The 17,633-nt window shown below is 47.6% G+C and overlaps 1 protein-coding gene across 2 annotated transcripts in view; it reads right to left on the bottom strand.

Moving 5' to 3' along the window:
• The window catches only part of LOC144170249 (lithocholate 6-beta-hydroxylase-like), a 62,721-nt gene extending 46,791 nt beyond the window's left edge, over nt 1–15,930 (bottom strand). For both annotated transcript variants that reach the window (XM_077699919.1, XM_077699918.1), the window contains exons 1-3: nt 15,781–15,930; nt 5,546–5,645; nt 420–472 (exon numbers count right to left, since the gene is read on the bottom strand). In XM_077699919.1, coding sequence (XP_077556045.1) covers nt 420–472; nt 5,546–5,645; nt 15,781–15,869 — 242 coding nt within the window. In that variant the 5' untranslated portion in view covers nt 15,870–15,930. The remainder of the gene's footprint in view (nt 1–419; nt 473–5,545; nt 5,646–15,780) is intronic.
• Nucleotides 15,931–17,633: the final 1,703 nt, after the last annotated feature.

Genomic DNA, 17,633 nt, shown 5'->3' with positions numbered 1-17,633 from the left:
TCGTGGGGGGCATGGCAGTAGCATGGAACAGCCAACGAGGAAGAGGCGATCGCTAAATCTTGATTTTCATGGTTCCAAAACGAACCGCGAGGCCCCTGGCAGGCTTGGCCGGTCGATGCTAGCACGATGACCTTCAAATCACCCTCGAGTGTACTTCATAGCTTGACAGGAAACAGCATACGGCTATGCCTGTCAACTCCCCCCGCCCCAACTTTTGGTTGAGCATGCGCCCCCCCCCCCCCCTTAAAAAAAAAAACCCACGAAAGTTTTTCAATAAATTTCGCCTTTTGATTATTTGATTGCCTTCGATCAGATTGCCTACGGCCTTCAACCACCGTTATCCAATAGGGGTGCTTATTTGAATACCGAGTACCTCTGAAGCATTCGTTTGCGGTTCTAATCGGTTGCAAGGAACTCACCCGAAAACGTCCCCATATTCTTCGAGCCATCGGCCCAGGCCTTCAATCTGTGTCTGTAAGCAGAACGTTCAGGATAATTACGAAACCATAGGTGTAATTCAGTCAAACACACTTCAAAAAATAAGAAAAATTGACATTCATCAAAGACAAATTGAAGTGCAGGGATGTTGGGCCTTGCTCCTGCTGTGACATTCTTTAGTACGAAGCTTTGGATGTTGTTACACCTCTCTCATGCACTGAGAACCTACCACGAAGTATTTGGATCGCAATTACAAATATTCGTTCGACGCCGCTGTTGTGCGGGACAATGGTAACCACGACTCTTTTTCACTGTACCTCTTCTGCCCGTGCTCACCGATTACAGTGCGTGGCTTACCCATTAACTATCAGGTGAGAATACAGCGCAGTGGGTCCTCTATACCCACTGTTGACATGATTATGGCGATGGCTACAGGCTTCCCCTGTGAATCGGTGATGGCAAATGCCATCTCGCCCCATTACTTTCCTCGCACTACATAATATTTATTAATTTGGAAGCAATTATAAACTGGGTATACGTAGGCCAAAATCCCGCGTCATCGTTGCCCAGAGGGGGGCCAATAAAATAGCCGCCAACAAGATGGCCGACGGCTCGGACGAATAAAGAATAGGCAAAAGAATGCTCGGATTTACGCCACGTTTCTCACGAAAATTCCTGTGAACAAAGGGGAGCAATTCAGTTCAAAAAAGAATAAATTTAGAACCGAGAAGTGGGGATATTGGAGGGCGTGAAGGAGAGATGGGAGGGAGTAGGGGTTGCGGAAGAAGACAGAGTTGCGAGGAGGGTGAAGAGCTGGTGGGAAGGAGTGAGGTAGGACAGATGGAGAGAGAAAACGTTTATTTAGCTTTGGCAGAGGGAGTAAATGCTAGGTTTGGAGGGCAGGGGAAGTTGAGCACAGGACCGGGATAACTGGAGAATAGTGGGAGAAGCCTTTGCCCTGCAATGGGTGTAGATAGGATGATGACGATGATGACGATGATGACGACGACGACGACGACGACGACGACGACGATGACGAAGAAGAAGAAGAAGAAGAAGAAGGAGGAGGAGGAGGAGGAGGAGAAGTTGGGCCACATAAATATGTGACAGCTGTAATCGCAGTGCTAGCGTAGGCCCTACCGCATCATTAGAAAGGACCGCCGCAAGACAACCATGCATCGGGATGCTGCCGTGGGGTACGCGCGCACGCGCAATAATTCTCGTGTGACAGCAGTTCTCTGCTACCCACGCTTGACCGCTACCACTCGAGCCCTGGAGGTAGAATGGTGACTACCTCCAGCGGTCAAGTAGGGATAACGTCATCAAATTCATACCCCCTCTTTCAATACGCTGCCGTTCGCATTTACGTAGATAATTATTCCCCAAAGGGGGTTCTTCGTAGATTTTTTTTTTTAATCACAGCCCACTCTCTGCCAAGAATAATCGTAGTGGTGACTTCTACATCGGCACGTGACGTCTAGGGGGATTTTGCAAGTGGACACAAACACCCTAGAGGCCACGAGGTTTCACTGTAAAAAAGAGACACCAGCGCTCTTAGGAAGCACTAAAGTAGTTTCTAATGGAACACCACTGGGCAGGCTGTTCGGTGAGAATGAAGAACCAGTGTAGCGTATACATCGACGATGGCGCCTGAAAATAGCTTGAAGCAAGAGTTTCAGCCGTGTTTTGTCCTTATAAACAACAGCGCCTACATTGTCGTGGTGTACTTATACCCGATGCTTGAGCAGACAACAGCAAAACAAGTAGGGAATAAACAGCGTATAACAACGAAACACAAGAAGGAGAGTATGAACGAAGACAGCGCTGACTAACAACTGAAATTTGCCAGCTGAACGCAGTGCCCTTTTATGGCCCGCATCTAGACGAAAGGAAGAGAAAAGAGGGCAGCAGCTACGAGCGATTGCAAACGAGATGTAAGCAGGTTTGTTGCAAGGGTTGCCGGTCAAGAACAAAACTCATTTTTTCTACACAGGGCAGCATGACACACGTAAGCCTTCTTTCGCAGGAATAACAGCCTACTAGAACTGAATGTAAGTGCCAAAAAAAAAAAAAAAAGACGCACAAGAAAGCAACACGGGAAGCCAAAAAGCTAATCGGGTGAGTTAAGCTCCAAGGAATGCACTCCTTTTAAATGCAGAGCATTTCAGTAACTCACGATGTCACCCGCGTTGACGTCCGTAGTCGTAGTCCGCATCGCTCCCCGTCGGTCTGTCATTGGATTGGATTCGATTGGCTTGGCTTGGCTTGGCTTGGCTTGGTTTGGATTTGGATTTGGATTGGATCGGATTAAAGTCGATTGAGTTGGATTGCGTTGCGTCATAGCCGCGCCACATTGCGTCATAGCCGCTCCACGTTGCGTCATAGCCGCGGCAGGGGGTTCACGGCACGTTTCACCATCTTCCTGCCTCTCGCGTGCTGTTTTAAATGCAGAGCATTTCAGTAACTCACGATGTCACCCGCGTTGACGTCCGTAGGCGTCCGTAGTCGTAGTCCGCACCCCTCCCCCTACACTATATAAAAAAAACATACTATCCGGCTCCTGGTTTCGATCCCTCGACCCTGCGGGCGGAACGCAATGTACATGGTGCTCTACCCACTGCACCACAAAGCCGACACAGAATGGGAGGCTACGAACGCGCCTTATATCCTTGACTCATTCAAATTACTGCTGACGAGCGCTCTCTCGTCAGCAGTTGCCACAAGTGCAACAACATTAACGTAACGCAAACTACTTAACGTCGTGCGCCCCCGGAAATGCTCTGCATTTGATCGTGCCCCTCGCGAGGCGGATGTTTCACTGCGTCGCCATGCGAGCAGTTTGCCATTTTTTTCTAAAGGGAAAGTGAGGTCCTGCTTACACAATTGTCGCCAAGTCTACGAATTTTGGGTGCCTCCAAGATTTCACAAACTATTTGGTCGCCATGCCTGCCAGTAACTGAACGCCTCTCAAAAAATGGTGTGCGGCCGCAACCACGGCAATGCATCACTCGATGGCTGCACACTGACGTCTACAGCTTTTTCTGATGCCCGGCTCAGGCCCGTCTGCCCGACGTAGTGTTTGCCCCATGGCAGCGGTGTAGAGTACACCTCTACATGTGCGCATTGCACAAACGGGTGGTGAACTTTGTGTAGCGTATGGCACGTTTTGCGCGATGGGCGTTCACTGCTCTACATAGACAAAAAGGTCTCAAGTCTCTACCATAAGGTGTGGGGGAGTCAGAAAAACCCCAAGTTAGACAGAATTCCTCGTCCATCTTAGGAGCAATGGGAGAGCGTGCGGTCCAGTTCCAGTCCAGAAGAAGAAAGACCAGCTTCGGTTGGTTAAAAGGGCCATCGTAGCTGGCACCACGAATGGTGTCCTGAAATGAGGACACCACTCCACAATTTTTTTGCTACTAAAGAAGTTTGTTCTCTCTCTCTCTCTCTCTCTCTCTCTCTCTCTCTCTCTCTCTCTCTCTCTCTCTCTCTCTCTCTCTCTCTCTCTCTCTCTCTCTCTCTCTCTCTCTCTCTCTCTCTCTCTCTCTCTCTCTCTCTCTCTCTCTCTCTCTCTCTCTCTCTCGGGGTCTGAGAAGGCCAACCTGACATTGCAGCGCTGCGCGATCTTCTTCATACTGTGAGACAGCCGACCCATATACGACACAACCACAGTTCTTTTTCTTTGGTAGGTAACTCTTCCGTAGCCTTTGCGGCAACTTTTTTTTTTTACTTCGGAGCACAGATTCCGCCACGGTTGACAGTATGTGCGAGGGGTATCCTACCAAAGCGCTTTGTTTGCTTTTTGAAACCTGAAGCAATGCCGTGAAAGCGCGACTAGCTCAAAACGTTTGTTAACGCAAGATTTCACCTGTTCCCTCTTGCCCTCTGAGTGCGCTAAGTCATACGGCTGCAACAGATTTGCGGTGCGTGGTTTGTATGTATTGTCCTTGACCGGCAACCCTCGCGCGTGCTGTTGTACACATTGTTCCTATCACCCGTACCTGCTGCTCTCTTTTCTTTTCATTTCGGCTCGATGCGTGCCATAAAAAGGCTCTGGGTTCAGTTGAAAATGTTTATTTTCGAGACCCTGCTGCTTTTTGGTTCGTACTCTCCCACTTGTGTTTCACTGTTCTGTGCTGTTTATTTTTAATTACGTACCAACTCGCCCAAACTCCCATTTTAGAAAAACAAGGTTCAGGCTGTCACACACAAAAAAAAAAAGAGCTCTCCAAGAAAATGTCGCGGCCTTTAACGTTCATGCAAACCCTACAATGCAAATGATACAATGCAAACCCTACAGTATATGGAATTCAAGCTAACATAATGCTTTCGCTTCAAGCACACAGTGACGCCTAATTGAAGCAACATCGCTGGGCAGTGCAGCAGAAATAGCTTCGTTCAAAGATAAAAGACTGTCAGTATTCCGAACAAGTTTTTAGAACCTTTATCCGGACGCTGGAGGAAGGCATCCAAAATATACGGTGTACCATAAGGTCAAACATAGACCGCAGCTCGATGATAAGCAGTGACCACGAGGCAGTGCTCATTTCTTGGTAATTTTATCCTTCTAACTACCTCAAACAAAAGCCTACAGCTGAAATACGTTAGGCATTTCGAGCGGCATTTTTGCATTGAAAAGCAAAGTGACTTCGTTTTGTCTGTATTTTATGACGGGAAATCCGCTAATTTTATTGCCAGCATTCGCGCCTTTAGTTAGTTGGGAAAAAAAATCAGCGCGGACTCTCAGCGGGCGTATACGTCTTCCCCTTTTTGATAAGAATCTTGTTTCCCAGTGATTTCATCGATGTCAACATCACCGACACCTGCCCGTCTCTCACTTTGATCCAGTATCCTCATAATGTTGTAGCCCTGAATACTAAAGTTTTAGTATTTTCGTAGTTATCTTTATGTGGCGTTATTTTTGTATTTTTTAGCTAGAATATTTTTCAAGCAGTGGCCCATCAACCGTCTTCATAAAACTATTCTGGCCCGCGGCATTTCTGAAGTTTCCTTACCAGCTCTAAATCTTTGTATTGTTCTTTTCTGTTCTGAGGACCTTCTGCGATATTGCAAGGAAGTGCCAAACATCATGAACATTCTCTATACCCACCGGCTTCCAGAAACCGTCTGCATTTCCCTTGATGAGGCTTTGAATCGGTGGTCCAGGTATCCCAGTGTCCTTGAAAGTGGCGAAGCATTTGCGGCGCTCCCTGCACCATAAAGAGCGAATATATTTGCAGAGCCATTTTTAGCATTGTTTTCATTTACTATAAGAGGTAATCCAGCTGCCTACATGACAAGCACTGGAAAGCTCCCCGTTCCACAAAGAGAAAAAAAAAAAAAAAAAAACGCCACGACGTATTCGTCCCTACAACGCACATTTAATTACCAATTAACGACGAAAGCATTAAATAGCCTATTAAGCGCAAAAGCGGGCGTCCGGCATCTGTACCGTGATACGGTTCCTAAAGTGGCCGGTAGTGCGAAGAGAATAAAGGTTAATTAATCGCGAACAAAGGGAAGAAAATGAAGCAAATTTGGATATGGCGCAGGCCTCCTGAATGCGAAACAACCGCGCATCCCGCAGACCATTTCGACACCATTACTGCTTCTTACAACAACAACGTCGCTCCTTCTCTTCCCTCCATCAGCCCGTAATCAACAACAACGTCGCTCCTTCTTTTCCCTCCATCAGCCCGTAATCAACAACAACGTCGCTCCTTCTCTTCCCTCCATCAGCCCGTAATCTCCTGGTAACTACGGTAGCGGTGATAGTTATGCAGTCATCTCCGCAATATAGCCACGACACAAACCACTGCGCACGAGGGTGCATGTTAAGAAATGTGCTGTAATATAATTTTTACAGCGAAGCGGCGGTATATGTCAAATTCACCCAATTCTCGCGCCCGTGTGGAACGACAACTCTGGGACTCGTGTTCAGCGTATAGGAAAATTCATCGAAATAATGTGGTTGATTCCTCTTTCATAATAATCGGTAAAACACGAAAGTGAGATGTGCCTTCACAGGATCAGTTGAATGTTTATTCTGCATCGATATGAACTTGCACATCGCTATTTATATTTCGTCGGTATGGCACCGCTAGACTTGTCAACATGAGACACTGGATTGCAGGGGCGGGAGCACTGCGTAAACCCGAATGAAACCACACGCGCTCGCAAGCCATGCGAACGAAACCGAACGGGTTGCCAGCGAATCGTTTGGTGAACTCACGGTCCGCTGCAGCGAAAGAGCATGATTCGCGGGTGTGTCTTGTGGGTGTGCTTGGCGAGCGACAACCTGCTGGCGCATCGCTTTAGCAAATGTGCGACCACTGCGTTCCTGTTCCGTGGAGTGTACGGCAGACGGTTGCATTGCGACGAGCTCAGCTGGCGCCAACTTTCGGCGCAAATTAGCATTGTGATGCAGTACTTCGCTTCACCTCTCTTATACGGCAGCACTTCGAAATAGAGAAGGTTATAGGAAAGATATATGGCGTGTTCATACGGATTTCGCGCTGTAGCTCGTAGCGGAGTCGAAAAAGCGCCTGGCACCTTCCGTTGCGGCGACGGAGCACCCAGCTCGGATCCTGGCGCAGCCGCGTTTTTCTGGCGATGTCATTTCCGTGACGGATATGACGTGAGTCAGATCATGGTGGATCCCGACATAAAACACTTTCTTGTTAAAAATTGGTCTTAGGGCCTCCGTATTTTGATGTTTACATTGCCGCCTCAGTAAATGTCGTCTGAGTAATGCATTTGTGTTTTTTAAAGAAAGCCGACTTTAGGAAGATCGGTGTAAGCGCGGTTGTCGTAAGCTGGCTTTCCCACATTGTGTGTGGCGGAGTGAAGCATGGACATCTACGGAGGCCGGCCCCTGTTTTGCGAGTCATGTATGTTGCTCGCCACGGACGGCGTCTATCTCCCCCTGTCGTATTCATGCATACATTGGGGTTGTGCATGCGGCACAGGCAGGCTCCACGCGCTCCCCGTTGACACACCCGTTCTGCTGGGGGAGACGTCAGCGTAGACGTCTCACGGCCCGGTGCGACCTGACTTCCGTACTTGTTAGTCGAACTGTTCGGGTTCGTATTTACGATGCCTACGACGCGGGAGGAAAACGGACAGCCCCATGTTTGTCCCGCACAGTCAAACTGTAGTCCTCCCAAGTTTAATTTATCTAATAAGCTAGGAAGTATGCTCAATCGCAAATTACAAACAAACGTGTTTTGTTCCGTGCACTCCTTGCACTGCGCCAACCTTCGCTGTTCATCCTTCTTCGCAGATTGGCAGGGCCGCGATTGTTTTTTTTTTTTTTTTCGTATTGCGCCTTCTGTTGATTCTACATTTGCTAAGAGCAAAGAAACAATAAATTCTTAATCAACCTCAAATAGCCGGAATACCTGCTTTCTTTCACGAACGCACACCTGCAAAACACTCCATCCCCAAATAGCAACTCTCCAGCACCGCGGAGAACGAGCCGCAGTACAAGATCATATGTGGGCCTGCAAATCTGACCCCTTCCACTCCCTCGACCAGTGGGAAGCAGCGCTGGGTTGCTGAAATCTGTATCTCCAGAAGGAGCTCAGGGCTCGAGGAGCCATAGTCGCCGGCCGAACGGCCGAAGCACTGTATACGGTCTTCTGCTAACAAGCTGCGCTAACCATTTGCTAAATAAAGTTATATATATATATATATATATATATATATATATATGTATATATATATATATATATATATATATATATATATATATATATATATATATATATATATCTGTCTACGGGAAACTACAAACGACATGTCGGTTATTATGGCGAAAGCCTTATTCGCCTCAATAAACGCTAAAAGGGACCGTCTTGGTCGTCTATCAAAAAGAGTGGTACAAAAATGACTGCCTTTCCAAATATGCAGTAAATCAATACGTAAATAGAAGCACATTTAGAGGAGCAGGATGAGGAATAAACGTGTATCTAAAGCAGTCAGCCCTGGGGAAGAGTCCTCATTCTAGGACCCCTTGAGTACGTCCGGCTTCTTCGGCTCTCTGCAACAGCCAAAGCTGGTGGTCAGGTCTGAGCTGGACAGTGCTCTCTCCCAGAGCTCAGGGGAGGAAAGGGGCATGTGGGATAGGTGGGGGTTCTTATCACAGCCCCACATCCTGTGGGATTTCAAGGGTCTCCAGAGGACGAGCCAAGTGTGTTACCAAGTACTGTTACCCAGTGTATTATCTCGACTTTTTTTATTATTGCCAGAAGTGTGTTACCTCGGTAGCGTGCCCGAAAGAAAACAAAAATTTGCCGCGTATCTGCTCCTTTCGTCACCAATGTCGACAAAAGACGATAGTCTTTGTCGACATTTGCCGAATAAATGCCTCCCTTCGCTTTCCCGCTCACCTCTCATGTTGTTCCTCTTGATTCGCGCTCCTCTCAAGGCAAACAGGCTAAAGGTTTGCTGAAGTTAATTTAAATTTACCGTGTTCCACTGCTCCAAGCCGGGTGACTCGATGCCAGCGTCGTACAGCGGAGACACGCGTGAACGGAGGCGCCCTACGTGAACGTTTATAGAACCGCGTTGCCCTAGTCCACGTGCGTTCCAAGCAGAACGTGGAACCTATCTAGTGGAATTAACTGTTGCCGCTTGAATTCTTAAAATGCCGCCAGAAGCTGTAGTGGCGTGGGCGACAGCAGGCGACAGTGTGATTTTTTTTTCTGAAGTAGATGTAGCATTTCATTTCGCTAAAATCAAGCATCCATGAAATGTTTTTATAAAAGAACACTGTAAATGTCCCTTGTGTATTAATTTTCTGTCTATATTTCCGTAATGTCTTGTTCTTCTTCAACAACGTTGAAAAGTATGAACATATAAACTGGACTTAGACGTTTAGATTTGTTTGCGAGTATATAAGACTATTGCGCAGACTTCGTTTCATTTTCGCCGGGTTGCTGAACCGAGTCACAGACAGACAGACAGACAGACAGACAGACAGACAGACAGACAGACAGACAGACAGACAGACAGACCAAAAATTCTGGTTTTAAGTAGCCCAAGAACGGCTATCGTCTTTAAAATTAGTGTGGCGCGTGCGGCGTGACAGGTGAACGTGTCAGTATGTCAGTACCGGAGTAGAACAGGCGCAAGTGAAGGAGCGCTTCGACTGTGGTCAAGCTGCCGCGTGAACTGCGGCCAGTCTGCCTGCAGGATTAATTCGCGTCAATAGACGAGGGAGCAAAAGCGAGGAAAGAGACGCAAATCCAGTGCAACAGTAGATAAGACTTTAAGAAGCATCATCAGGCTTTTTTCTTCAAAGGAAGGAAGGAAGGAAGGAAGGAAGGAAGGAAGGAAGGAAGGAAGGAAGGAAGGAACAGTACAGGAAGGGCAGGGAGGTTAACCGGGGTAGCTGCCCGCTTGGCTACATGGGGATGGGGATAGGGGAATTGAAAGAGAAAGGAAAGACAGCTGTACGTAGTAAAAGAGAGAAGAATAAGTGGAAAATTATAAAGCTACCAGACGTGACCATGGTAACTACACAAACGGTACAAAGCACGCACACACAGAAAAAGAAAATGCACAAATTAAAGCAGTGCACTGACAATACGGGTGAACGTAGGATGCTGCACTGTAGTAATGTCACTACTATCGTTCCGATAGGCCCGTATCCTTCAAAAAGCGAAATAAGGCTTTTGTAGCCTTCGGACTGCGACGGGTAACGCCAATGACTAAAAAAAAAAGTCCGGTGGCTCAGTGGCTGAGGCGTTGTGCTGTTGAGCCCAAGTGCGCGGTTTCGGTTCCCGGCCGTGGCGGACGCTTTTCTGAAGGAGACGAGAAGCAAAAACGCCCGTGTGTTCGCGATTTCGGTTCACGTTAAAGATCCCCAGGTGGTCAAAATTAATCCAGAGCCATCCATTACGGCTCGCCTCATCGCCTCTGTAGCGTCGGCGTGGTAAACCCCACAATCAATCAATCAATCAATCAATCAATCAATCAATCAATCAATCAATCAATCAATCAATCAATCAACCGGCGCAACGCAGGCGATGAGGCGCGCCGTAGTGGAGGGCTCCGGATTAATTTTGACCACTTGGGGATCATTACGTGCGCCGAAATCTCGTTCACACGGGTGTTTTTGCTTTTCGCCTCCATCAGAAAAGCGGCCGCCGCGGCCGGGAACAATCAATCAATCAATCAATCAATCAATCAATCAATCAATCAATCAATCAATCAATCAATCAATCAATCAATCAATCAATCAAACAATCGATCAATCGATCAATCGATCAATCAATCAATCTATCTATCAATCAATCAAAATAGTCTGTGCTGTAAAGGGGGGGGGGGGGGGGTTCAGTCGGCAAAGTGTGGTGGAGAGCTGTTGCCTCAGCGTTGTGAACCGGTCAAAATGGCACAACAGGTGTTCAATGGTCTCTTCGGTGGCGCACATATCACAAGCGGGACTGTTGGCCATGCCAGTGGTAAAGGAGTAAGCACTTGTGAAGGCAACACCTAGCCACAGGCGACAAAGTAAGGTGACGTCCGAGCGTGGCACGGTAGTAGGCAGGTGGCGCTGCAAATCGGGCTCGAGCGAGTAAGTACGAGCGTTTGGGAAGTCTGGTGGGTTCCACTTAGGAAGAGTGACTTTGCGGGCAATGGACCGCATCAGTGCGGTCCCTTTGGCGCTGCGTCAGTGCGTGATAGATAGATGCAGGGCAATATGGCACGTTTATGGGCGCCATGCGCCGCTCTATCCGCATGTTCGTTTCCAATAATGCCGCTGTGGCTTGCGAGCCACTGGAGAACAATATCACGCCCATTCCTGATTAATACATCACATAAGCACAGGATTTCAGTACTAATTGTCCGCATGGGCCGCGGGGTAGGGAAGATTAGATGCACTGAAGAGCAGCCTTCAAGTCACAGCGCACAGCCCATTTTTCTGGTCATTCCCGCTGGATGAATAGAAGGGTCTTTCGAGTAGCTGGTAATTCAGAAGAGGTTGACTTGGTAGAGTTTGGAGGCTTAGAATGAATGTCTATGTACTTTTGTGGTAGCTCCGGCAGAACTGGATGTAGTTACTGATCCATCCGTGTAGACATGCACCCGGTCTCTGTAGGCCTCATGTAGAAAACGTAGGGAGAGCTGCTGACGACCATTATGCGGAAAGTCCACTTTCTTTCTTATTTCCGGGATGGTTAGGTGCACCTGTGGCTGTAACAGGCACCAAAGTGGGGACGATGGGTCGTGACGGAGGTGCATATCTGGATGGCAAGCTCCCACTGCTAGCGGCAACCACTTTATAAAAAAATGGCTCCAATCCACGCTGTGAAGGTGGTTGGAAAGTAAAGCTTCAAACGACACCCACAGTTGCCCATGCGACGTCACTTGAATTCACACAAGTGGCTCTACAAAGAGAGAAACCAGAGATTCTGCCAGCCGTTACCTAGAATTCGCGGGGGCGGCGTCCCGAACGCAGCAGCAGCGTCGGCCCCGGCCGGGCTAGAGCGGTGGACGCTGCCCCTGTAGCCCAGCCGTGAGTCGGGAGAGAGAAAACGGATACGAGCGTCTTTCGAAGGATAAGACAGCGGAACCTAGCCATCCTGATGAGCTAGCTCGGGGCTACACCACCTCGCGACACAAGCGCAGACACCGAAACAATTCGGCATGTGAGCTTAGTGATTGCCATTTATACCTATATAAACTAGTTAGCTTAGTAAATTTGAGAATTGCGATAAAGCTGAGGGAACTTTTATAATTCCTATTTATCAGAACCTGTTGCTACGTTCGCCTTTTGTAATACCTCTTAAAACACAACCGAATTGGTAATCACCAATTTAGTAAACGGAGTCCCATTCGTGGCAAGCAGTGCGCAATAGGTAGCGTTTCTCTAGCGGCCAGATGTCTGTATGGGGGTTCAAAATTTTGTTTTCCCGCCCTGCAAACCAATCCTTGACGTATGTTTGCTATACGAACACTTAATTTCGTCGGGTGCGGGTTACCCTTGAGGTGCTGTTGCACAATTTAATCAAGCCATGCGAAGGCAACGCGCAATGGACGCGAAGCTGCACCGAAACAGGGCCAGAACAACCGCCGCTGAAGCAGAATACGAAGTCGTAGTCGTACCGCGGACGTCGCCGCCGGCGAGCAGGCACTCCCGCACAGGGAACGCTGGGTAAATTCGCGGCGCCATCTCTAGTGTGCTCCGTGAGTGAAACCCTCCGCCACCCCCATCCCCCCGCCACCGCCGCCGACGCTTTAAGAGTTTGTTGTACCGCACGCCATGAAAGAACCGTTGGCTGGTAGAGGTAGAAAGCTTTGCTTTAAAAGATGCCTGAGGTCGTGTTGAAGACATGGATGCAAAGGTGGTGGTGAGGCAACCAAATGTGTTGCCTAATGTGTGCCCTCAGTTTTTCTAGTGTCATATGAGCTGTGATCGGGTGATCCCTTGCGATGCAAATTGTGGCCCCAGGTGAGGCGCAATGCGGGAGACCGAGACAGGTCCGAAGACCCAGGGGTTGTATGGCATGAATTGTCTGTAGGTTAGTTTTACGTGTGTTGGTCATTACAAGCAGGCTGTAACGCTGTAACGCTGTAATGCAAAATACATAGGCGTAACATCTAGTGCACGAAGACACCCCACGTCTTTCCAGCTATAAACTTGAATAGCTGCACGCACCACTGCAGGGAGCCTTTTCTTCAGGGATGAAACTTGAGGAGTCCATGATACATCCCGACCGACGATAACTCCCAGAAACCGGTGACTTTTGATGTAGCGAATAGGGTGTCGATTTGAAGAAATCTTATACTGCAACATTTTTTCTTGGTACAAGCAACCAGTGCACATTTCTCTGGAGATATTTTCAGGCCTCGTTGACGCACCAACCAACATGGGAGTGTTGCGGCTTTGTGAAGTCGGGCCCGAATCTGAGGACGTGAAACGCATGATGCCCAAATGCAAATGTCATAGCATAGATGGAGAGGTGGACGTTGGTTGGTAATGCGTCAATAAGTCCTATCAACGTGAGGTTAAATAATGTAGGGCTAAGTACACTTACTTGCGGGACGCCACGAGAAATAAAGTGCTGTGATGTTGGGCCATCCGAAGTCTCAACAAAAAATATATTCTGGATCGAAAGCTTTGTATCCTCCTAAATGTCCGCACATCGACTTCCGCATCTTGTAGGCCATCAAGAATGGCATTATGCATTACGTTATCGTACGCTCCTTTTATATCCCAAAACAAGGCGGCTGGCAAACATCTGAGTGATTTGTCGTGCTGAAGTGATGTCACAAAGTGAATTACGTACTCAATGGGTGAGCGTCCGCGTCCATATGGGTAAATTTCATGGTACTCGAGGTACCGCTCCAAACGACCTAAAACCATTCTTCCCACTAATTTTCCAATGCAGCTTGCAAGGGCTATAGGACGATATGATGCCGGGTCAAAGAGAGACTTGGCTGGTTTAAGAGCCGGCCCTTACCCTTCCAGTCCTCAGGGACCAAACAATCTTGCCATGACTGGTTCAGCCGATACAGAAGGGTGTGACGGGCTTCTTGAGAAGTACGTAAGCAGACATTTCACGAGTAATTTTTGCTAAAAGCGGTATCACACACCCATTAAGATGTGGCTATAAACTATGCATTCTATATCTTGCGTTTAATTTATCGTTACTGCCAAGGTTGTTTCAACCAGAAAGCAATCACAACTCAAAAAAGAATACGCGGAATCTACGCCATTCTTGTTCTGTCTCAGTGCGAAAGCACTAGTTGTCGCTGAGTTATGTCACTGAGTTTGTGGTTGCGGCGTGGCGTATTAACATTGTTTCACTGCAGCATGTCGCTGCACAGCTTGCGTTGCATTGCAATGTCTCTTACATCATCGGAAGTGGAACAGCTGCCAGTGCAGCCACCGCGACCTTCTCCGCTTCTTCACGTGGTTCTGCGCAGCGCGTGCTTCTTTTTGCTGTGTGTGTTATTTCTTAGGCATAGGATACAGGACACGTCGCAACCGATGGGAGACATTATGGGCTGTTTTTCCCTCACGGCTTTCTTCCCACGGGCACGACTTTCTCATGACAGCTAGGTTTGCGCGCTATGAGCCAAATAACGCTCTCGTGTAAAAAACGCGAGCATTGTCTTTTATAACCATCCGCCTTCAACACGTCCACTCAAACAGAAAGGCTATTTCATTTCGTGTGATGTGTTCTTATGATCCTCCGAGGTGGTATGCAGCTTTAATCAGTCTGGATGCCTTCGTAGGCTTTTTTTTTTAATCAGATGCTTCCGAAGCCATCGAAGTAAACTGCCAACGCCTGGTTTCGCGGTTTATTTAGCATCTCGGGAAACAAAATCATCTTAGTGACCATACGACACTGACGCAGAGGCACAAAATATATCACAGTGTTGGCTCAAATAGGGATGGTGTTGACTATTTATGTATAATCGCTAATATCACCCCAAATAAGGTTTGCCTCTAAAGGGGGAAGTACCCGTATACGCTGCAATGAAACTAGCAAAAAAGTTTCCAGCCAGTGAAAATATTCTGCCGTGGGTGGTAATTGTAATGATAATTTAGGACACGGTACTAGAGAAGGGAGAAGTTTCAAGCAAGCCAACGCTGAACAACCACATTGCGGTCCTGTTTCACATGCACCTTTTCATTCCAAACGTAGAGGAATGTAATCGATGACGGACTAACAACATTTTCGTGCTAGGGCATTGGAGTGTAACTGCTGCAGGCTTATTAATTAGTAAACCAGAAGAAAAAAAACTCATCTGTGTACGTAAGCCTTTTTACGGGCTTTAAACGCGAACGCATTATGGCTTATTCTGACGACACTTATCAAAGTCTTCTTTGCTGCTACATTGTGCGTGCGTCTTACGTCGACAGACAGACTGGCGACACTTCAAGCCGCAGTTTCTTCGGAATCTGAACTTCTCGAGGCTGGCTTACACCTGTTCTACCCGCGTACCGTCACGTTCATCTGCCAAGCGTTGCGCACAGAGCAAGCCCTTATTCCGCTGCTGGTAAACGCACTGAGGTAGAGTGGTACCGTATTATAGCACTCGGCTAGTCCTCTGGGGAGCGGGGTTCAATGCCCATGCGAACTGATATGTTTTTTTTTTTATTTACTCTGTACAGCGGAGCCCATTTTCTAAATTGGACAACAATAAGAGCAACTACCACAACGCCGGTTTTGCGCACCAACGGGCACTTAAAGCACTCGTTTTGAAAAGCAGCAATTTAGGGCGTCGTTTACTTTTTTTCATTGTAAACCGATGACTGCTAGACGGCCTGCGCGAAGAGGCTAATTTCGGTGACGTCGAGCTGGATCGCCGTAACGTTTAAGGCCTCACCTGACCACCCAACGACCGAAGGCGTAGAATCCGCATGTGAGCAGTAACACCACCCAGGCGCAGCAGCCTGTGTCCAGGATAGCGTCCATCGCGAACGGTGGTCCGGCGTCTCTGCCCGACCTGATGCGGACGACCTTTTCAGAACGCTTGCTTCTGCTGTTTTGCATAGCGGCCCGGTCTGTCAAAACCGGCTGAACCGCCGTGAACCCGCCCCGTCGCACGGCCTTGACAGCGAAGTTGTTTTTCACTCTTACTTTAGCAGAGAAGTTGCACGGGGCGCACTGCTCGGCTATTCATCGTGCGTGTTCCGTCAGCAGAAGAGGCTTTGCGGCAAAGCCAACTTTCTCCCAAATCGAAAAACGGGCAAAAAGACAGAAACGAATAAATGGAGGGAAAAGACGGAATCGAAAACTTCGCTAAAGATGTACAGGGGGCAGAGAAATTTGACAGAAGAGAGGAAAATCTCGACGAATAACACTAAGGGAAGTGCTCTGCTGACGGAGGATTGGACAGGTTGCTTGAGAACGAGGAACTTTGCGTGGAAGCATACACGCGAAATGATGGGGCGTGTGTGTCTGCGGAAAGGACGCAGAAACGATTCGGCACATTTTGTTCGGAAATGATTGAATTAATCCAAATTCATATCAAGAAATTACAGTAAAAGCGCGTCAATTCGAACTCGAAGGGGACCATACTGTTGTTCGAATTAAGCTGAGTTTGAATTAGTGGGCGGCCGCTAGAATAAATGGACATCGCGCCACACGGTGCGGGCAGAACCCAAAGAAGCCATCTCTGGACTCGTTATTGCGAATCGTGGCAGGTGATATCGCAAATAATGTTCATGGAGCTCGAACAGCCAACAGCGCCCGCTGCAGAACCGAAATAAGCTGTCGCAGCAGTGTAGCGCGCGCGCTACGCTGTTGTTTTTCGGTTTCATTGTTCTGCATCTCCAGCAAATTAGGTTTGGCTTGGATTTGCAACACGACGTAATCACTCTGGGCCGACTACTTCTCCAAGGAGCGATAGAAGCCGGAAGATCCAAGTTCGAATTGAGCGTTCTGGATATCGACGCGCGCGAACTATCGAGAGTTTTTCCCCATCGAAATATACAGGCTCTGGTACAGGGCTGCATCAGAGCCGCACAGGGCTGTATCAGGGCTGTATCAGCTCCGTATAGGGCTGTGCCCGGACCACAGCGTCAGTTCAAATTAACCGTAAATTCGAATTAACCGAGTTCGAATTAACGATCTTTTACTGCCTTCTGGAAGCAGTAGGGCATAAAAGTGATCCAGAGAATGTAAACCACAAGACTAAAGGTGACTAAAATGACAAAAGTACAGGGCGGTATATTGCGTAGCACAGCTACAACCTGTTAAGGACGAAATTAAATCTGAGCCTGCCACTAATAGCAACGCTAACATTAAACCAGAAGTACCACATGGATACATCAGCCTCTTTGGTGAAATGACACACATCATCACCCCGATACAAACAAGATCGATCAATCAATCAATCAATCAATCAATCAATCAATCAATCAATCAATCAATCAATCAATCAATCAATCAATCAATCAATAAATAAATAAATAAATAAATAAATAAATAAATTTTTGTAGACCTAAATCTAATGTAAATATCTTTGGAATAACCTTTGGAATAATCATACAGGAATTGGCCGCTAAGAGGATTCATTCATAACACTGAGTTTTATTCATTCGTTATAGTTATTGAGTTAATCGGGGAGCTGCAAACGACCCGGAATTACCAGTCTGAAAACGTCTTATGTCGCGTTTTATGGAAACTATACCGAAACCAATTATATGACATCCGACTGCTTATACGACTCGTAGA

The sequence above is a fragment of the Haemaphysalis longicornis genome, unplaced genomic scaffold, assembly GCF_048455015.1.
Source record: "Haemaphysalis longicornis isolate Haplotype H1 unplaced genomic scaffold, Haemaphysalis longicornis Haplotype H1 scaffold_2, whole genome shotgun sequence".
In the NCBI taxonomy this organism is placed as follows: domain Eukaryota; kingdom Metazoa; phylum Arthropoda; class Arachnida; order Ixodida; family Ixodidae; genus Haemaphysalis; species Haemaphysalis longicornis.
Note: the sequence above shows the minus strand (reverse complement) of the source record. Positions and strands in the feature narration are given on the sequence as shown.